The following is a 22,195-nucleotide window of genomic DNA, read 5'->3' as shown; positions in this document are numbered from 1 at the left end:
TAAGGGGCAGACTGGGGCAACAGAATTAAAGCTACATCCACATCTCTCTCCATCACTGGCTCACTCTCTCTCTCTCTCTCTCTCTCTCTCTCTCTCTCTCTCTCTCTCTCTCTCTCTCTCTCTCTCTCTCTCTCTCTCTTCTCTCTCTCCCCTCTGTGCAGTATTATCATCAATATTACCTCCTCTCCTAACCTCTGTGTCTCGTTTGTGTTTGTATACTGTGTGTGTGTGGTTGCAGCAAAGGGAGACAGCCGCTGATATGCGCCAGTACAAACATTGTATTGGTGCAAACAAACAAACCAAAAATATCACAGTATTAGACGACTGTACATCAGGTGTTTCAGATCATTATCGGCTGAAAGAAACACCAAGTAACCATTACAAAAGCAGAAAATAAATTGACAGTAAAGCAGCCGCTGCGTTCTTCCTGCCGGCCTTGTGTTATTCATGCTACCTGCTGATTCCCGAGCCTGCCTCAGTCACAGTCCATCACCCTTCCCTTTTCCCAACATCATCTTTACAGACGTTCGCCATCGCGTCAGGTCAAAGTAACAATCCCTTTAGCTGAATTTGTTCGCACAGCACATTCCCATAATGAATCACCAGAACCTCGCAACCAAGGCCATGCTGCAGGGTGAAGCCTTGCTTTTAGCTTGCTGCAGTAGTCATCCCAGCACTTATGACTTATGGATACAGACACTGGCATTTCTGGCTTCGGTTTAGAGGTTGAAAAGTTTGTACATTCGTGTGATAGCCATCATCTTATTGGAAACACTAATAAAACAGAAGGGATGATTTTTGATCCAGGACACCTGGAGGATCCTTCTCCACTACTGATCCATAACGCTTGTATAACCTAGGTTCACTCTTACAAAGGCGGCACGGTGGCGCAGTGGTTAGTACGGTCGCCTTACAGGAAGAAGGTCCTGGGTTCAAGCCCCGGGTTAGTCCAACCTTGGGAGTTGTCCTCTGTTTGGAGTTTGCATTGTCTCTCTGTGTCTGCATGTGTTTCCTCTGGGTATTCCGGTTTTCTTCCGCAGTCCAAAGACTTGTAGGTCAGGTGAATCGGCCGTACTAAATTGTCCCTAGGTGTGAATGTGTCGGCCCTGTGACGGCCTGGTGGCCTGTCCAGGATATATCCCCGCCTGCCGCCCAGTGGCTGCTGGGATAGGCTCCAGCATCCCCGCGATCCTGAGCAGGATAAGCTGTTTGGATAATGGATGGATTGATTCTTACAAATACTTGGGTGTACATAGTGACTGTCGTCTGTCTTGGCATGTTCATTTGAATTCTGTATGTACCAGGATCCAACAGAGGCTCTACTTTTTGCACAGACTCAGTGTGTTTGGGGGGGGACAGGTGGTAATGTTCGTATGTTATCATACTGTGATAGTGTATTACATTATGTAATTTCAGCTTGTTTTGGTAACATATCATTTAAGTTATAATCACAAATAAACAGACTGGTCCACACAGCAGTGGAAACTGATGGGGGTTAGGGAGCATCCCTACCTCAAAATGCTATTTGAGAAGACAGTAGTGGATAATTAGGGAAAATTATTGGGTGGCACAGTGGCCCAGTGGTTAGCACTGTTGCCTCATAGCAAGAGGGTCCTGGGTTCGAACCTCAGGCTGTCCCGGGTCCTTTCTGTGTGGAGTTTGCATGTTCTCCCCGTGTCTGTGGGGGTTTTCTCCGGGTGCTCCGGTTTCCTCCCACCATCAAAAAGACATGCATGTTAGGGTTAATACTCCTGTCTGTGCCCCTGAGCAAGGCAATGGGAAGAAGAACTGGAGTTGGTCCCCGGGAGCTGCAGCTGCCCACTGCTCCTACACAATAGGATGGCTTAAATGCAGAGAACACATTCATTGTAATTACACAATTCGTTGTAAGAATACAATGACAGATAAAGTGGCGTTTGGCTTTCATTTCAATAGCTAACAGGCTAGGAAAATTATTGCTGGCCTACCCTCATATCCTGTATTCAGGATATGAACTGCTCCCATCAGGTAGATGCTACAGGGTTCCAATTAAATACAGGATGAGATACCTGAACCAGTATAAAAACTCTTTCATCCCTCTATCAGTGAATCGCCTAAACTCAGGCCATGGGGAGGGGGTGAAATGAGGGGCAGCGCTGCACGTGTTTGAATGGACTTTATTTCTGCACTGCACTATATTGTATGCATTTTTATGTGGCAGCCTTATGTCCGAGACAGATTTCCCTCGGGACAAATAAAGTAACCTGGGATCTTGAAAATTTCAGCTTCCTAACCCCAATCAGAAGACTAAATAATAAAGAAGACCTAAAAAAAAAAGAAACATTTTGACTTTGCAGTTAAGTCCTTTACTCTGGTCTGAGGGGTCATATCAGTAAAGGGTACGGCCGAGGAAGAAAACAACTGTTATGTATTAATATGTTATTAAAAACTATCAGGAATAATTAATCAGGTGTCAGGAACAATGTATTGTCATTTTATTTTCATGTACATGCGTACACGAAATAAACAACATTCCATTTCCCCCAGCCACAGCAGTGTGACACAAAAGACAAAAAACACACATCCCAAATTTCCCCAAAAAATTACACCACCAAAAACATTCAAAAACAAACAAACAAACAAACGGTTAACAACACTTCAAAAAATTGCACTGTCCAGGAGAAGGAACGCCCGCCATGATGACTGTCGGAACTGCCGGTCTGCATGGGCTAGCAGCTAGCTTAGCCTGCCCCGCTTCCGCGTCCTGTCAGACCGCCCTCGGTGCTTCCTCCTCATGCGTAGCTCCGGCAGGGCCGTGGTCCCTGGGCCCACCGCATGAAGCAGACCGAGCTCTCCCAGCCGATCCAACCATCCGATAGATGCCATGTCTATGTGTCTGACATAGTTTCATTCAAGCATGGAAATAATGACTTCAGTCGCATCCGGGTTAAACGACTTGAATTCTAGATGGAAGTTCGAGGCTGATACAAAGAAACCCGTTTCTCAACTCGGTGTTACTTTTGACATCATCTATACCATGTAAAGGTAATCATATCTTTCTTCTTTCTCCCCGTTCCTCTAGCAGCTGCCCCCACGCTTCCTGGTCTACGCTCAGAGGTCTTCAAGCCATGTGTAGAAGACAAGGACCTGGCTTTCTGTCTGAACGAGGGCGAGTGCTCCATCATCCAGACTGTGGCTGGCGTGCACAGGCACTGCAGGTGAGTGTGTATGTGTGTGTGTGTGTGTGTGTGTGTGTGTGTGTGTGTGTGTGTGTGTGTGTGTGTGTGTGTGTGTGTGTGTCTGTAGTCTTGTTTTTATCCAAATGTCCTGCGGATTTAAAGGATTTATGTTGTTTTTTTAATTGAAAAGTAAAAAAAAAAAACCCACCAAAAGGGTGCCTCTGACGGGTGCTTAGGGACAGCAGTTAGCATAACGGCTACAGCATGCTAACTCCCACTTGAGAGAATTGGAGTTTTCCAAGACACTGCAGGAGTTATCACCGTCACTTAACGTGGGCTGAAGCCGGCTGAATTCCACACTGTGCAAAGACAACAAGAAAATGCGACGGGCATTATGCTAATGTGTACGCTGTGGCTATGGAAACTCAATTTCCATGGCCAATTATTACATCTTTTCTATTGACGCTCTAACTCATTGGTTTTCAACCTGGGGTCATAAGATAATTTAACTTATCTTAGACGGGGGATGTTTTTTTTTTTTACATTACACCGCCTGTAGCGGTGATATAATTGCCCTTACGATAGATTTTATTGAGTGTGTTTGTGAGAGTCAAAGTGTGTGTGCACATGAGGGGGCCATTATTTCAATAAATGTGAAAACGCTAATTAAAGCCAAAATTGAATTAGTTGTTGTTCTGTCTGTGGGCAAAAGCGCTGGACTTCCTGTGTGAGTTTGATAGCTTTCGTGTGTTGTGTTACAGCAGTCTTTCTCAACCCAGTCCTCAAGGACCCCCTATCCTGCAGATTTTCATTGTAACCCTGCATAGGTAGCCCTGCTTGTACTTACTCGACCAATCATCTCGCGGCACTTAATTATGCAAGGTGTGCAACGTCTGACAAAATTCATTGCTGATTGGTTGAATAACTACAAACAGGTACCTATTCAGGGTTGCAAAGAAAATATGCAGGATAGGGGGTCCTTGAGGACTGGGTTGAGAAACACTGTGTTACAGTATAATCCCTGAGCGCTCTCAACCAGATTATGAGTGATCAGTGTGTTGGTATCAGGGGTGTTGTGAGTTAAATGCCCCAGTGTTATCGGGGGGGGGGGTGTCGCGACTCAAAAAGGTTGAGAACCAGGGGCGTTTCCAGGATTTGAGGATATTCGTGGCTTCGCCTGGACTTCTGTAGCGGGGTTAAGGGGGGGCCGGGGTTGGTAGAGGCTAGTTCCCATCGATGCAAAGAACGGTAAACTGAGCATGCGCAAGTACTCGTTGCCTCCGTTGTTTGGGTAGGTTAGGGTTAGGGCGGGGTTAGGGTTAAAGTTAGCTAATCAGACGCAGAGTAGGGGCGGGGCTTCCTAGAATCCTAGCGCCTGGATGCTACGCGGGGCGCGTGGAGGCATGGTAGAGGCATTTCGCGCATGCTCAGTTGACCATTCTCTGCTCCATTTCCCTTCTCTGCATCGATGGGAACTGGCCTCTACCGGGGGGGGGGGATTGTCCCCCCGGAATTGTTTTGACGAACAAGGCAGCGCAGTGGTTAGCGCGGTCGCCTCGCGATAGCTTGTTTGCAGTCACGTGATTCTGATGACGCGCGAGATTCAGATGGAGGGAGGAAGTGAAAAGCAGAATGGACGAGATGGAGCTAGTTCAGACGATATTGTGAGAGAAAGGCGTAAACAGGAAGTAAGACATGTTGGACATGATCTTATGTTATGAAGAGGGATTTTTTTGACGGAAGTGGTCACTGCACACGCGCGCGTTATCCGACTCCGCCCCTCCCCACCGCAGACGACGGTTCGCGAGCCATTTTTTCTGGCGTTTTCAGTCAATTTCTTGCATCTTTCCCCCCTCATGAACAACAACTTTTGGTACTCAGTAAAAACTCCTTGTGGTTTCTCAGTTAATGACGCCAAACATAGGGGTGTCGAAAGTTTGTGATGGTGCTTCCTGTGTAGAAAATCACTTCCTGCCCTCCGTCTGTAGTTCGTGACGTCATACGCAAACAATCTATAGGCGGGCCCTGGGTTCGAGCCCTGGGGTAGTCCAGCCTCGGGTGTCGTCCCGCGTCGTCCTCTGTGTGGAGTCTGCATGTTCTCCCCGTGTCTGCGTGGGTTTCCTCCAGTTTCCTCCCACAGTCTAAACACATGTAGGTCAGGTGAATGGGCCATACTAGATTGTCCCTAGGTGTGTGGGTGGGTGTTGTGGTGGCGTGGCGGCTTGTCCAGGGTGTCTCCCCGCCTGCCGCACAATGACTGCTGGGATAGGCTCCAGCGACCCTGAGAGCAGGATAAGCGGTTCAGGTAATGGGTGGATGCTCTATTTTGATGCTTTTTTATGCACCCTGGCACCTTAGTATACTTGTATTGGAGCATGCTGTGGGTTCAGACGAGTATGGCCCGCTAGCTAAACGACTCCTCCAATAGCGAATTCAGAGGGCAGCCGGGACTCGAACCTGGGTTACCCGCACCATGGGCGACTGCGCTAACCAGTCAGCTAAAGGGTCTGGCCCGTTAGCCAAGGGCTAGCTAGTGTAGTCATCCGTGATCATTACACTACAATTCTCTTCATCATGATCGTAGGTGCCGAATCCGATTCATATCATAAATCAACATGCAATTCCAACCATTATAGAAAAGTGACTGCTGAGGCTCAAGTCTTACCCTTCCTTCTCTTCTGGACAAATCCAAAAGATTGAGTTGTTGTTCCCCCCCCCCCCCCCCCTGCACGTTCCGCCATTTCTCCTCTACTCGTCTCCTCCCGCTTTAACTCGTGTCACGTGACTCGGCGCTGTCCATCAGACCCCTCCCCCCGCATACGCGGCTCGCGCACGCACGCACGCACGCACGCACGGGATTGGTGTAGAGACCTGATTTAGGCTGGCAGGCTGTTATGTGACGAAGGCTGTCGGACATCCACACGCGGTACGTGTTTTTGTCGGGCCTCACACAGGCTTATTCGGGGCTTAAACCGCGGCAAAACGACCCGGCGGTGAGCACCATTGCGCCAACTTTACCACCGCAATCTAGCAACACATTTTTACCATACTGTAGTGAATGGTGGGGGGGGGGGCAGCCGGGAACCGCCGCAGCCGGGACGCGAACCCGAGTCTCCCGCACCACGGGCGACTACGTTAACCAGTCGACTAAAGGGTCCGCCCCGTTAGCCAATCGCTAGCGAGTCTGTTCATCCATTCAGGCGTCCTTGTTATCAGCTTAACGCTCAACTACACGTTGACAGAAGCCCCGTGTGTGTGTGTCTGTGTGGGGGGGGGGGGCGCAGTAGTTTCTCTTCCACGACTGACCTTCCCTCCTGTTTCGCTCTTGAGCTGCAATCGGTAACCTTGGGATCGGTTTTCGATTCAACAACTCTTTCACAGCCAGTGATCTTTTTCTCAGACCGAGCGAAATGCATGAAAAGCCTTGAACAAATCCATTCAAGCCATACTGCACAGCCAGCCGCTCGGACTGCCCCTCAACTGCCCCTCAGACTTCTTCCCCGGGGCAAGGCCCATATCAAGGCCTCCGATGTTGCAAAAAAATGTTAATGCACTCATCAGTTTAAGACCAAACAACTGCTGTGGCTCACTTCCTGCACAACTCTTATTAAAATTGTATCCTTCCCCTTTATTTGGACCTGTTTGAAACACGAGATGGGAACAGCAAATTGAGCATTTAGTCAAGATTGCCAGACCCTTTCCCATACTTGAGCGCTTATCTTTGCATATAACATGCTTGGCCGGTGGCACCGAGTGTCTCATCTGCTCCTTTGTGGTTGGAAAAACAAGCCAAATAATTCCGAGCTAAAGAAACACTGCCGATGAAATATTCATCGGTTTGTGCAACCCGTGCACCCCAAATGGCTTCCTGGAATCCAAAAGAAGCGCCTGACTCTGCACCAGACCACGTTTCATCGGCACATATAACCAAAGAAACCAACCACTAGTATGCTAAAGATATCCTCATATGTTTATCATACTAGTGGTTGGTTTCTTTGCACAAAGGACGTCAGCAAGTAGATAAAAACCCACAATGCACAGAGGCGAATCTGCTGCCGCCGGTAGAGGCGCTAATTAGGAAACGCTCCTGTGGGTCGTATTAGAGGGTGTACGACCTATGTGGGTTGGAAGACTTGTCGGGCCATTTCCCATTTGCACCAGTTCAGGTAAACCGAAGCTGAGTAAACGGCGAAGTGGCTGCACAACAGATGAAAGCGGCGCACTCATACGGACACATGTCTCTCCATTCAACATTGATTTCCACACAAAGGGCAGAGAAATATGATGTCACGATAAGGCAGAGTTAATTGCGGAGGGGAAAGATAGAAGTCATATAATGGTAGCTGCTGCACTGACTCTGAAGAGCCACGTCTGCCACGGCGACAGTGGTAAAACCCTGGAGGCTTGCAGCATCGCCACTCTGGGCTATAATTAGTGGTGCATTCTCAATAGGAAAGAGACGGGCCTGGAGGGTCTAACCAAGAGGGCTACCCGACACTTTCGCCTGAGGTGAGAGCTTGTTGTGTGAAGAAATGATTGCAGGTTTGTGGGCACTGTTATTGAAAGGTTGCTCCTCTTGCCTGGGAGAATTGTAGATAGTAACTTGGCAAAACATGATCATCAGACCTGCTCTGAGACCACTGTCTTGTCTTGGTGTATAATACCATCAGTTCTGGATTAACCTTTAAGACACGGCTGTTATTTTGAGGAAGCCATTTTTAATGAAAGCATAAGCACAAGAAAAAAAAAAAAAGAGTGAAGATTGAAAATTACTCACAATCAGGACCAAAATGGACAGCAAGTGCGCCACCATTGCACCACGCTGAGACAAGGAGGTTTGGGTAAAATGATCTCGCATCAATAAAAGCTTTCCTTTTGGTGTTGTGAATATATTTTTAATAATTAGTATTTTCATAATAATAATATTTTATTAATAATATTAAAATTGAATCAAGACTCAGAATCAGGATTCTTTATTTTTAATTTAAATTAATGCCATTAATAAAATTAAATTAACAATTAAAATTAACAAAAATAATAAATAATAAAATAAAAAACAATTGTTATTTAATAAAAATATATAAAAATAATATTTTATTAATTTAATTAAGAATCAGAATCAGGATTCTTTATTTTTAATTTAAATTAATGTAATTAATAAAATTAAATTAACAATTAAAATTAACAAAAATAATAAATAATAACATAAAAAACACTTGTTATTTAATAAAAAAATATAAAAACAATATTTTATTAATTTAATTAAGAATCAGAATCAGGATTCTTTATTTTTAATTTAAATTAGTGTCATTAATAACATTACATTAACAATTAAAATTAACATAAATAATAAAATAAAAAATAACTTATTTAATAAAAAAATATGAAAATAATATTTTATTAATTTAATTTTTTTCTAATTCTGTGATTATAATTTTCCTTCATTAAATGCTAGGGCAATTTTGCGATTTGCTTTTTTTTTTTTTTTTTTTTAGTTATCATCTCCCATTATTTCACATACAGCTTGAAAAGCCGTCTGACAAACATCAGAGAACAAACGTATGTAGAGCCAGCCTTCAGGCTGTACGCAGCACAGCCTACATGTGAGTCCAACCCTGTAGGGGTAGGGAGGGATGATGTCTGTGGAACATAAGCGAAGAGTCACTGTCCGACAACGGCCACACTGGTGGCGCTTAAAATGTAACTACTGATACCGAGCTTTAGGTCATTGGAGATGATTATGTTAATCAGTTACTCTTCAAATGACATTTAGATAAATTCCATATCTACAACCATTCATCATTACTGCGTTTCATTGTACTTTGGATCAAATGTTTCATGCTGACTGCCTCCTGTGACATCATCCCTCCTCCAGGAAACAGAGGAACCGCACAAAGCATTCAAGATGTCTGAATCTCATCCAGAATTGGAGGCTAATTACGTCAGACAACGCTTAAATGCTCAAATCCCTGGTTGGCAGCACAGTTTTGAACTTTGGAATCAGCTCATTTCCATTTTGAGAGGTTTTTTTTCTTCTCCCACTCCTTCTCCTTCACCTTCTCACCCCAATCTCCCCCCACTCCCTCACCCTGCCGGGTGGTCACGATCCGCAATACACACAAGGCCACCCAAATGAACATGCAAATGCCGATTGTAAGATTGACTCTAACACCAGCAATTTGGCTGCTTATACACCAGACGCCATACGTATATATCAACAAATATGAGACAATCAGAATCAGAAACACTTTATTTGTCAATTTCATTTCATGCATTGTGCGCACATGAAATGACTTGGAACGTCATTTCCCCCAGCCCACAGCAGTGCAACCCACACACAGAAACACACAGCCTATCCAAAAACTGCAAGAACATATATAAACTAACAAATATCGCTAAACTAAAAAAAAATAATAATAAATAAATCATTGCCCAGGGGAGGGAACGCCAACTAGGACGGCTGTTGGACCTGCTGGTCTGCATGGGCCAGCAGTTAGCTTAGCCTGCCCCGCTTCCGCGTCCTGTCAGACCACCCTCGGTGTTTCCTCTTCGGGCACAGCTCCGGTCAGGGCTGTGGTCATTGGGCTCACCAGACGCAGCAGACCAAATTCCCCTAGTCGATCCAAAGCTAGCTGTCCCAGCCAGACACCCTCGACACACCTCCCCACACGACGACACTAAAAACACAGTCAAGGCTAGGCGAGGCCACTGCCAGACCGCCCTTGGTGTTATCAGAACTGCCGGTCTGCATGGGCTAGCAGTTAGCTTAGCCTGCCCCGCTTCTGTGTCCTGTCAAACCGCCCTTGGTGTTATCGGAACTGCCAGTCTGCATGGACTAGCAGTTAGCTTAGCCTGCCCCGCTTCCGCGTCCTGTCAGACCGCCCTTGGTGTTATCGGAACTGCCAGTCTGCATGGACTAGCAGTTAGCTTAGCCTGCCCCGCTTCCGCGTCCTGTCAGACCGCCCTCGGTGTTTCCTCCTCGGGCACAGCTCCGGTCAGGGCTGTGGTCATTGGGCTCACCAGACGCAGCAGACCAAATTCCCCTAGTCGATCCAAAGCTGTCCCAGCCAGACACCCTCGACACACCTCCCCACACGACGACACTAAAAACACAGTCAAGGCTAGGCGAGGCCACTGCCAGACCGCCCTTGGTGTTATCAGAACTGCCGGTCTGCATGGGCTAGCAGTTAGCTTAGCCTGCCCCGCTTCTGTGTCCTGTCAGACCGCCCTCGGTGTTTCCCCTTCGGGCACCACTCCAGGTAGGGCCGTGGTCCCTGGGCCCACCGGACGCAGCGGACCAAAGCTCTCCCAGCCATCAAACGAAGACAAAACTTTGACGCAGACATGGAGAAAGACACCGCATGGAGGGTACTGGATGAGGCCGCCGCAAATGTGAAGTTGGGCCGCCGTCTACCAGAAGTGGTGTAGTGGACTTCACGTTGATGTAAATAGTGCATCAACACCATTCACAGTAGGGTGACCGGACGTCCCGGTTTGTCCGGAGTTGTCCCGGTTTCAAGCTGGGTGTCTTTTTTTTGGTGGGGGGGGGGATAAAAATCCTTCAGCGTATTGTGTCCGGTGAAACAGACAAGCTTGTGAGCACATGCATGAACGTGCGGTCCACTTTTTAGGGTCCGGTTGGGGATTCTGGAAATCCGGTCACCCTAATTCACAGGCGCTAAACAAATCTGGTATAAAGATTTAACACGGACATTTAACACGGAAATCCAGACATGCAGTAAGACAGTAAAAGTGGTAGGTTAATCACTTAGCTGGGTTACAGATGAACATAGCATAAATGTGCATCCAATGTCAATGGTAGCACTGGTCAGTTACATTAGAGCTTTCCAAAGGCACTTAGAGTGATTAACAGTGATGTGACAGTCACACTGAAGAATTGGCAAACACGATAGCTAGCCCTATGCATGCTCCATTTCACACAATATGCAAACAGTGGATCACAGAAGCCATTGTGGGGAGATCAGCTAAATTGAGCATTTGAGCAGAAGTGCAGCTCGACAAGTGTGAATGGTCAGATCCTCGCACACAGGAGCAGCTGCACTGCGTCGAAGCCACTCGATCTGGATGAACGGCGTCGTTTCTGTGTTGGCTTCAGATAACAGTTTGACGCAAAATGGAAGCAAGAGTGTTAGGTTTGGTTAGATGGGGGGGGGGGATGGGGAAGGGGGCTGGGGGTCATCTCCACACGACACAGGGAGCTGAGGCTTAGGAGATGAGAGACTGCTGCTGCTCTCCCCTACTCTTAGGTCCATCAGCTGGGAAGTGCACTGCAGTAAATTGCCCCGGCCTGCCCGGTCATCTGCTCACACGGCAGTGGGTTTCTGCCCTACAGGGAAAGGCGGCGGGTCACACGAGAGGCTCTCGGGCCATGGCAACCAGATCTACAGCCGTTTGATTTCATCTCTACTTAATCAACTGCAAGACCGGGGAGGTTTTGCTGACAGGCCGCTCTGTAGGCAGCGGGTTCGTCCTGCGTGCTAGCTCGCCGCCATGCTCACTAGCTTGCTGGACAGAAAGTCGCACGGAAAGTTCTGACTTCACTTTGTGCAAGCAATCTGCATGCAGATCTGTGTAACTGTGGTACAATATTCATGCCAGTCAAAGTCTACCGCCTCTAAATCTAATAAGAAAGCGTCCCCGAGATGTCCTCCCTTCGCCAGAAACCCACGGAAAGCCCATTACTGCATCCCGTCCAAAATATGAGAACACACCATTAAGCCCGACGAGGCGTCGCGTCCGCAATAAAGGACAGACTGTGCAGCTCGTTCTCTCACATCTCACACAGAGAGCATTGTGCCACCCATCACCGAGCCGAGGCCGCCAGACGCAGCTGCGCCGTCAGCCCAGCGGTCTGCCAGTCATTATTCTGCAGCGTGTCGAGGAATGGCAAATGTACTCCTCGCAAGAAATAAATAAATAACAGGAAAATCTGCAGGGTGGGTGAAATCGCCGTCACGTTATCCCCGCCCCTGGTAGTCTGGAGAAGCACGGCCTCCCTTTGTTAGTGGCCTTTTCTGTTTTTGTGGGGTTTTTTTGTTGTGTTTTATTTCTCACTTTGAGCAGTGTCCTTTTAACGCGATGTGTCTAGTTCGTTTGTTAACCGAAGACCTCTTTTTTTAATTGAACTTCCTGTGTATATGAGGAGGAACATGTGGCCCGGTGTGGATGAACGAGACGGTCCGCCACCAAAAAAACGACCCCATAGGTCGTTTGTACAAGCAGCTTATTTTGACCTATGGTTACGTTTTAAAGTTAAGCGACCTCTGGCGGTTGTGTAAATAACGACAATCTGGTGTCGCGGGTGCGTCGTCGTCATATGACCTTTGACCTTCGTTACCAGTCAAAATGCGATGAGCCGGCGGGGGGGGGGGGTCTACGCATCTCACTGAATGTATTAGAGGGTAGGAACAAACGACCTATGTGGTCGTATTGGGGTCGGAGGACTTGTTGAGGTGAACCAGTGTCACTTAACTATTGGCTGATGGATGGAAGGTTACTGAATCAGCTAGTATGTAACGAGTCGCTAATAAAATAAACGATTGCATTATGGACAAAAGCACCATCACACAACCATCTTAAGACGTCAATACATTAATGGATTTAGAAGTGGTCACGTGTAGCATCATGAGAAGGACGTACGTCTGAAGAAGAAGGTGAAGGCAGAACGTGACCCTTGGAGAAAGCTGTCATCATCTCTGGATTTTAATTTATTCGTTTTAAATTCATATTCACAAGGGGCGTCCGGGTGGCGTGGCGGTCTATTCCGTTGCCTACCAACACGGGGATCGCCGGTTCGAGTCCCTGTGTTACCTCCGGCTTGGTCGGGCGCCCCTACAGACCCAATTAGCTGTGTCTGCGGGTGGGAAGCCGGATATGGGTATGTGTCCGGGTCGCTGCACTAGCGCCTCCTCTGGTCGGTCGCTCCTGTTGGTGGGGGGTAGCGTGATCTTCCCACGCGCTCCGCCCCCCCCCCCGGTGAAACTCCTCACTGTCAGGTGAAAAGAAGCGGCTGACGACTCCACGTGTATGGGAGGAGGCGTGTGGTAGTCTGCAGCCCTCACCAGATCGGCAGAGGGGGGTGGAGCAGAGACCGGGACGGCTCGGAAGAGTGGGGTAATCGGCCAAGTACAACTGGGAGAAAAAAATGGGGAACAAAATCATGTTCGCATTAAAACCTTTTGTAACTGTGGTCGAATCAGTTCCACTCTGGTGTGTTTTGGCTGCAAGCCTTCCTCGGAGAGCTCATCTCGTGTGTTATTATCACAGTGGTGGCTTTTGTTATTTTTATTGGGAGTTCAGATGTTATGGGTTATCTCCCATGCTGCTAGACAACTCATATGCATCTTGCTGTGCTTTGCAAAAACCACTGCAGCATGTACACACTATTATACTATACAGTAGCTAGTATAAGGCCAGCTATCCCCCCCCTTTGTATCCGGCCAATTAGCCTATTTTCTGAGCTGTCCCCATCGCTGCTCCACCCCCTCTGCCGATCCGGGGAGGGCTGCAGACTACCACATGCCTCCTCCCATACATGTGGAGTCACCAGCCGCTTCTTTTCCCCTGACAGTGAGGAGTTTCGCCACCAGGGGGACGTAGCACGTGGGAGGATCACGCTATTTCCCCAAGCCCCCGGAACAGGTGCCCCGGCTGACCAGAGGAGGCGCTAGTGCAGCGACCAGGACACACACCCACATCCAGCTTCCCACCCGCAGACACGGCCAGTTGTGTCTGTAGGGACGCCCGACCAAGCCGGAGGTAACACGGGGATTCGAACCGGCGATCCCTGTGTTGGTAGGCAACAGAACAGGCGATTATGCTTCCCCGGACGCCTCCGTCCAGCAGCTCTAAAGCCCCACATTATGTTGCGAGTCCGTGTTCTTCCACGAGGGTTTCACTGTAGTCCGCTTTTTAGCAGCTAATTGAATGGGAGGAAACGGTTTCATGTGGACACGGGGGAATATTAAAAGGTCGCTACATGGATGCAGGGGGGTGATTGGAGGGCTCTGTGGAGTACATGTGTATGATCAGTGGACCAGGAGAGCTTGCCAGCACCACTCTAAGTCCAACGTCAGGGCCCAAGACTGAGAGAGACCTCCAGCGTCTACGTGGGCCTTACGGAGGAAACTGTTCATGGACAGCTTAAGGACAAGGACTCGCTTTACATTGGCATCCTAGCCTTCGTTTGTTTTATGGCAGATGTCTCTTCAGTAATGTGTGTGTGTGTGTGTGTGTGTGTGTGTGTGTGTGTGCGGTTGCTTGCTTGGGCTTAATGGCTGCCATGTCCTCAACAAACAGCCTTCAGCCCATCCAGCGTGTCAGTGTGATGATGGTAGGAAGGAGGCTCCATTGCAGCTCAGACTCGTTGGGTCTTTCTCGGTCTGCGTTCTTGTGTCCTTGTAAAGCGTCATCAGCCGCAGCCCAAGTACCGTCCCAATACACAAGTTCGCATTACGCCGGGAACGGTTGACATTCCCGGAAGTGTTGTTGACGCGCCCATTTTACCGAGGAGACGTCGGTTGGTAGCTTGTGTGAACTTGTCAACACACACATCCCAGCATTCCTTTCGGCCTAGTTTAGTGGTGTGACAGGGGGCTGACGTTGCTTACTTGTTATAATGTAGCGAATTCGGGGGGACAACGCAACCACAGGAACTGCCGCGGCCGGGAAGCGAACCCGTATCGCCCGCACCGCAGGAGACATCGCTAGTCGAGCGGTTAGCGATGTCTCCTGCGGTGCGGGCGATACGGGTTCGCGTCCCGGCCGCGGCAGTTCCTGTGGTTGCGTTGTTCCCCGAATTCGCTACAATAACTACACCATCCGTTGTTAGTGTACAGTTGTGGAGTAATCAGCTGAATTAGTGTATCGTACAACGTGGGTTGTTTTGGGGGATAAAGCCCAGCCGCTGATCCGGAGCACTTCCGGCGGCCTCTGTGCCGGGGGTATCGCGCAGTACCATGAAGCATGCGTCGTTCTGTGTGCTTGTGGACTTGCGACCTCATTCTTCCCAGAACAACCAGCAAGAACGTTGTCCCCAAGGACACAAGTCCATTCTTGGCGTTCTTTGGTTTGAGAAAGACCGATGGAGTAAGAGCCGCCGTGGTCGGTGGCTCTTGTTGGTAGTGTAAACTACTAATAAGACACGTTAGCCCCTAGCTAACGGGTCTGACCCTTTAGCCGGGCGGTTAGTGACGTCGCCTTGTGGTGCAGCACAGTCCGTATCGAATCCCGCACCGGGCAAGAAAATAACCGGTTACATTGGTGGCAGCGGTGCGAGCCGGAAGTGTGCAGATCCTCAGAAGTCTCTTCGGAGCGCGGGAAGAACAAAGCGCGAGGGCGCGCTTCCGGGGGAGGGTGACTACTGTAAACTACTAATAAGACACGTTAGCTGCCAGCTAATGGATCTGACCCTTTAGCCGAGCGGTTAGTGACGTCACCTTGTGGTGCAGTACACCTCGTATCGAATCCCGCACTGGGCAAGAAAATAACAGGTTACAGTAGCACACTGATGTGATCGCAACCTTTAGTTGTTGGTTGTTTATTGTGTGTTCTTTATTCATGGCGTTTGATATAGGATAGGAAACCGTGATTGCAATTAACGGTTTTGTGATTTTTGTAGATCAGTGACTGTGTCATGATTATGTTTATTGAGCCACTGCAGACGCCGTACTGAGGAACACTCAGTTATACAGGTTATCGGGTGAGGGCCCGCGAAGCAACAGTGCTGGATGCCAGCTACACGTATGTCGTCTTATTGCGTCCTCGTCGTGTTGGTTAATAAACCAGGTTATGAGTACTAACCCTGCGTCGTTCATGAGAACACGAAACAATATTGAGGGAAACAATCATTCCATTCGAGACTTATTTGTTTAACAGCACACCCATGACGGAGGACATGTGACGAGCGATGACGTCACTATGCGAAGCATTACTCTGCTGTATTCATGTGGGATAATCCGCTGTTAATCGCTCTGACGTAACACGAACGCTCTCACCGGCTCTCTCCACACTATCGGTTGGACAAATGGCTTCCTGTCCCTTTGATAAAACGTCTCCATCGTTCTGTGGGGGCACCGAATCCAGAACACTGCAGAGATGATGCAAAGCTGCTGAAAGTTGGCTTCATCTGGCTGTGATGCCACCCAGACAGACGAGGGTGCAGAGAGGGAATCAGAGCACATACACCCTGTGTGGGCTCGGTGTGGGTGGGGGGGTGGGGGGGCTCCCCCTTTTCTCCCCAATTGTATCGGGCCAATTACCCCGCTCTTCCGAGCCGTCCCGGTCTGCTGATCCGGGGAGGGCTGCAGACTACCAAACGCCCCCTTCCATACATGTGGAGTCGCGCGCCGCTTCTTTTCCCCTGACAGTGAGGAGTGTCGCCAGGGGAACGCAGCGCCGGTTCTCCCCCCTCCCCTCCGAACAGGTGCCCCGGCCGACCAGAGGAGGCGCTAGTGCAGTGACCAGGACACATTCCCACATCCGGCTTCTCAAACCGCAGACACGGCCAATCGGGTCCAGAACGGACCAGAACTGACAACAACGTAACAAGCCCCCCCCATGTCCACCCCCCCATGTCCACCCCAGTGACGACATCAGTCCCAGTCACGGTCCTGCAGTCAGTTAGTCAGTAAACAGTCTCCGCGAACACCACGCCATTAAAACACAATTTGAAATCTACCAGTAGCACTCCCATCGGCCACCGCGCTCCCCCCCCAGCGCACAACCACCGCCGGCGGTCAGGGTGACCGCCTCTCCCCGGTCGCCGCAGTATGACGTCATTGCGTTGTTTCTACGGCGCGCGCGCAGCGGATTTGGAACGGAGTGTTTCTTCACTTCATTATTAAAGATGTGCGTTCCGCGCAGCCCAGCCCACTGCTTAAAACGAGGGCACGTTTTATGTTGTTTCTGCATGTGTACGTTAGGAAAAGTTAGGCATATTGTTGGGTCTCAGATGTTACACAACCACCTGCCACTTCTAGGGGGGGGACGACGCAGCCCCCCTTCTCGTGCTGATGTGTGTGTGTGTGTGTGTGTGTGTGTGCATTGCTGCAATTCAATTCTATTTCAATTTGTGCTAATTACACACTTGTTGTTGTTATTAACAAGTACCACTGCTACAAAAAACTATCTTAGTCATCAATTAAACAGCTGAGTAACAGAGTAAAACTGGTAAATTCGATAACAAAAAATGCATAGGGAAAACACAGATAATTTGGATACTCTGGGGGGGGGAAACACAACATTAAGAAGTGATGTTTTTCCCCTTGCGGTGTATGTGAGACAGCAGCGGGGGGTTAAAGGGTAAACACGTCTGACGTGTTGGCTAAATCCCATGAGGAGAATGTTGAAATCGATGAGAATACAATATCACACAGACTACCCCATACTTATTCATAACCGTAGTGAATAAGAAATAGGGATTAAATACTGCAATATCTGCAGGGACAGCAGACTGGAGATGTATAAATACTTTTTTTTAAGACATCAGAATAGCCAAGCAGTTCCTGCAAGTGTCCCCGTTGAAATTTTAATCTCAGCATTAAAGACGGTGGTTTTTAACAATTCAGCGTTGTTTTTCTTCTCTCTCCTCTCTCGGTGTGCCGGACCAAATTGCTCCCCCTTGTACTACACGGGCCCGCTTGCGAAGCTCCACGTAGCCCCGCCCCCCCCCCGCCATTACCATGGCAACTTCTCCCCTCATTAGAGTAGGACCAGCAGCAGCAGAAAAGAAGCCTTTTAGGCTCACTCGCATTGTGCCAGATTTTTGCAAAAGATCCCCCCCCCTCCCCCTCTTCCTCGCAATGTTTTGCGGAGGCTTTCATGTGGGATTGATTGCACGCCATTAAAACAATTGCTACTTAGCGGTCTGAATGGCGTCTGCCGTAAATAATGTATGACGTGGCGTGCATATTTGAATTCTCCGTCCACAGCGAAGTTCGCACAGGATGTTGGGGGGCAAGATCCAAACGAACGTGTGGAGCCCATCCTATCTATCCACTGGCGTCGGGGATTCATGTCAGAGAAGTCTGCGGCTGATCACGGCGACGTGCACGCGGATTCTCGCGCGACACTTCACGGGACGTAAACTCGACCCACGGCAACAACGAACCGAGCGCGCGTGCGACGCTCCCGCACCTCCCTCTGCACAAACGGATAGCCGCGGCGCAGCGTTTTGTCGGCAAGCCTAAAAAGCCTCCGTTGCGCACGTGTCTTCGCATGTGCGCGTGCACGTGTGCGCACGCAAATGTCTGAGTGGTTGGGGAACGCGTCCATTGACACTTGCGAGAGAGCGCACGCAATCTCATAAGGAGAACGCGGGGGGGGGGGAGTATCTGTATCTCTCCGGCTTCCTTGAGGAAGAGGAGCTATTTCTGTGCCTCGGAAATCAGCTTCGGGCTTCGTATTAGAAGTGGATGAAGTATGAGCGCCTATGTGTTTTGGTTTGTGTCTCTGTGAGCCTTCTTTGTGGATGTGTTTTTTTTTTTTTTTCCCAGGATCCAGGAGTAGTTTGACAGTAGTATTAACGGGATCTGATATGACGACATAAATCACATTAATGAAGACCGCAGCCGCTTTTAACTTTTCCTTTCCACCCCCCCCCCCCCACCTCTCTCTCGTCCTGCTCTGTTTCTGCGGGGAGCTAGTTGGGCGATTAAATTGTCACCGCACCGTCAGACCTTGACAGGCTGCATTAATCCACATCGCTGTCGCTCCTCTGCGGATCCATCCTACTAGGAAGGACATTCTTTAGGCTTAGAGCCAATGGGCCGTGTCCACTTCCACCCCGGCCGACTGCTGTACCAAAGCAACATCATTATGGATGTGGGGTCAGACTTACCTACGGGCAACATCCCATGAAAAACCTATTACCAGTGTACCCTGCACAGCTGCGTTATTAGTCTGGTCGAACACCGTTCCTGGTGAGGATGTGTTCAACTTACACAGATGAGCAAGGTAACGACATATCACCCCGCATACAGTATGCACAGGGGCGAGTGGCTCGCTATGACACCCGTGAACTCAGAATCAGAATCAGAAGCACTTTATTTGTCCTTTCATTTCATGTGCGCAACTGCATGAAATGAAAGGAAACATTGTCCACCCACCCCCCGCCCACAGCAGTGATGCACAAAGACAACAACACATATCAAAAAATCACAAGAACTAAACAAAACAAAACAAAAATCACTGTCCAAGAGAACGAACACCAGCCAGGATGACTGTCAGAACTGCCGGTCTGCATGGGCTAGCAGCTAGCTTAGCCTGCCCCGCTTCCGCGTCCTGTCAGACCGCCCTGGGTGTTTCCTCTTCGGGTGCAGCTCCGGTCAGGGCCGTGGTCCTTGAGTCCACAGGACGCAGAAGACCAAGCTCCCCCAGCCGATCCTACGCCAGCTCTCCCAACCAGACACCTTCGACACCCCTCCCCGCACTCCACACTGCGACACTAAAAACACAGTCAAGACTAGGTGAGGCCGCCGCCAGACCACCCTTGGTGTTGTCGGAACTGCCGGTCTGCGTGGGCTAGCAGTTTGCTTAGTCTGCCCCGCTCCCGCGTCCTGTCAGACCGCACTCGGTGTTTCCTCCTCGGGCACAGCTCCAGGCAGGGCCGTGGTCCCTGGGCCCACAGGACGCAGCAGACCAGGCTCTCCCAGCCATCAAACGAAGGCAAACTTAGACGCAGACGTGGACAAAGACACTGCATGGACGGGACTGGGCGAGGCCGCCGCAAACGTGAATTCGCGCCGCCTTCTTCCCCCCACCCGAAGTGGAATTAATATAAATATGAATAAACTTTAATATAGAAGAGTTTTGTAGGTACTTGTGTGAGATTAACACGTCAAAGCAAAGTCCGGCCTCAGACTCGTCCTGACGAATCGGGTGTGGCAGACTTCATCACGCATGCCTCCGTCTCCACGCTGTCAGCTCTCTTATTTCACATTCAGCAGAACTGTCGTGAGCGCCGCAGATGAAGGGACACGCTGTCTTTATTCAGCTAAGAGAGCGGCTATGTTTTTTACGGCTACGGCTTTTTAATGAGCGTGGATAGACTCGCTGTCAAGCGGACCCCCGTACGCCTGCAGAACCTCATTGCGGAGTGCTGAACGAGGCAATGAGGTTCATACCGAGTTTCGCCCGGACTCTGACGCATTGTTTCGTGTATTTATGCATATTTAAAGAAAACGCATCCTTAAAAAAAACATACGCTGCATACGCTGTGCCTGTGAACCGTAATGGCCCGCTGATGGTGGGAAAAGAGGGGAAAGCGTTGTGTTTTGGAGCCAGGCCAGTGACTTCTCTTCTGTTTGAAGAGAAGTCACATTCAAAAATTGCATCACGATCAATGTGAATGCTTCAATCTCCATTTTCTCAAGCGTTATTGCAAACGGGGACAATCACAGAACCCCCATAGACAGTAACAACCCGAAGGCGGAGGAGACACTGGCAAGCGCATGCACTTACATATCTACATACACAACATCATCATCACCACACGCATGCGCACATATACACAAATACTTGCACTCTCTGATCAGCAGGGCCCCCCCTTACATCGAACGCGCCCCTTCACAGCAAATCCACTGACAAAGGGGTGACACAGCATTTTATTCTTAGTAAACGATACGAACACGCTGCCGCGAGTTTGATAGCCGAGGCACAAGAGATGTCCCGCTTAGTTGCCACGCAACGCTCCACTTGTGCATCCGTCGCGAAGCTCAGCTGGCGAGGGATAAGCAGCTGGGCTATTCATATTGCAGGTGATAAGGATGGATTCCCCTCTGGGTGGACGCAGACTGGGGCGCGCATTGTTAATTCGCGATGTCGGAACACAAAAAAAACACACGTTTGGCAGGGAGACTTTGATATAAGCAGCACATGTGGAAGTATGTGGCGGAGGTGGGGTTAGGTGGGTTCTCTCGAGGCCTTTACGAGGCCTTAGTGCCTACTTGCTGTAACCCTGTCATCAGGGCTAAAGAAATCAATCGGGGGGGGCGGGGTTGGTCTTTGTTTTATGATTAACATGTGAGATGATGGAGAGGGACTGGAGAGGCCATTAAGTCTCAAGGGCTTCGAGACTGGCGTCAGTGTTGCGCCACAGGCCACACCACCTATGTCATTATTAGAGAAAACACGGAGGGCGAATTATCCATTGTGGACTGAAGAACACGAGAAATTGAGTTAGAGTCGTCAGCCTAGCTCAAGTCAATGAAAATGAATGCCCGTCTCCATGACGCCTCAGAGTTCTGCACTGCCACCCCCCCCCTTCCGTCTCCATCCTCCGTCTTCTGTTGAAGGACCCCACTGGAGATGATTATCATACTTATTATCATCCGTCTCACCGTTCTTTCTCTTCTCTACGAAGTCGGCCAGTTACTCGAGAACCCATTGAGAGACAAAAGGGTCATGGAGAGTTCAATATAAGAAAGAGAAGAAGTTTAGGGTAGAGAGAGAGAGAGAGAGAGAGAGAGAGAGAGAGAGAGAGAGAGAGAGAGAGAGAGAGAGAGAGAGAGAGAGAGAGAGAGAGAGAGAGAGAGAGAGAGAGAGAGAGAGAGAAATAAACTGGAGAGGACACGCCAAATTAGAGAAGAGACTGATGCAACTTACCAACTTCATATTTCATCATCATATCTTCTTCCCCTCACCCTTTTTCTCCCTAGTTGTACTTGACCAATTACCCAATATTGCGAGCCACCCCGGTCGCTGCACCACCCCCTCTGCCGATCCGGGGAGGGCTGCAGACTACCACATGCCTCCTCTCATACATGTGGAGTCACCAGCCACTTCTTTTCACCCGGCAGTGAGGGCTTTCGCCAGGGGCGTGGAGCACGTGGGAGGATCACGCTATGCTATTCCCCCCAGTTTGCCCTGCCCCCTCCCCGAACAGGCGCCCCGACCGACCCTAGGAGGCGCTAGTGCAGCGACCATAACACATACCCACATCCGGCTTTCCAGGCGCAGACACGGCCAATGGTGTCTGTAGGGACACCCGACCAAGCCGGAGGTGACACGGGGATTCG

The 22,195-nt window shown here is 49.4% G+C and overlaps 1 protein-coding gene across 1 annotated transcript in view; it reads left to right on the top strand.

The window, feature by feature from the left end:
• Positions 1 to 594: 594 nt before the first annotated feature.
• nrg3b (neuregulin 3b) overlaps positions 595 to 22,195 on the top strand; it is a 143,262-nt gene continuing 121,661 nt past the window's right edge. Inside the window, exons 1-2 of the mRNA XM_056296774.1 lie at positions 595 to 634; positions 3,062 to 3,197. Coding sequence (XP_056152749.1) covers positions 595 to 634; positions 3,062 to 3,197 — 176 coding nt within the window. The remainder of the gene's footprint in view (positions 635 to 3,061; positions 3,198 to 22,195) is intronic.

This window comes from Lampris incognitus, chromosome 17 (genome assembly GCF_029633865.1).
Source record: "Lampris incognitus isolate fLamInc1 chromosome 17, fLamInc1.hap2, whole genome shotgun sequence".
Classification (NCBI taxonomy): Eukaryota; Metazoa; Chordata; class Actinopteri; order Lampriformes; family Lampridae; genus Lampris; species Lampris incognitus.
This window is presented reverse-complemented; position numbering and strand designations above follow the sequence as displayed.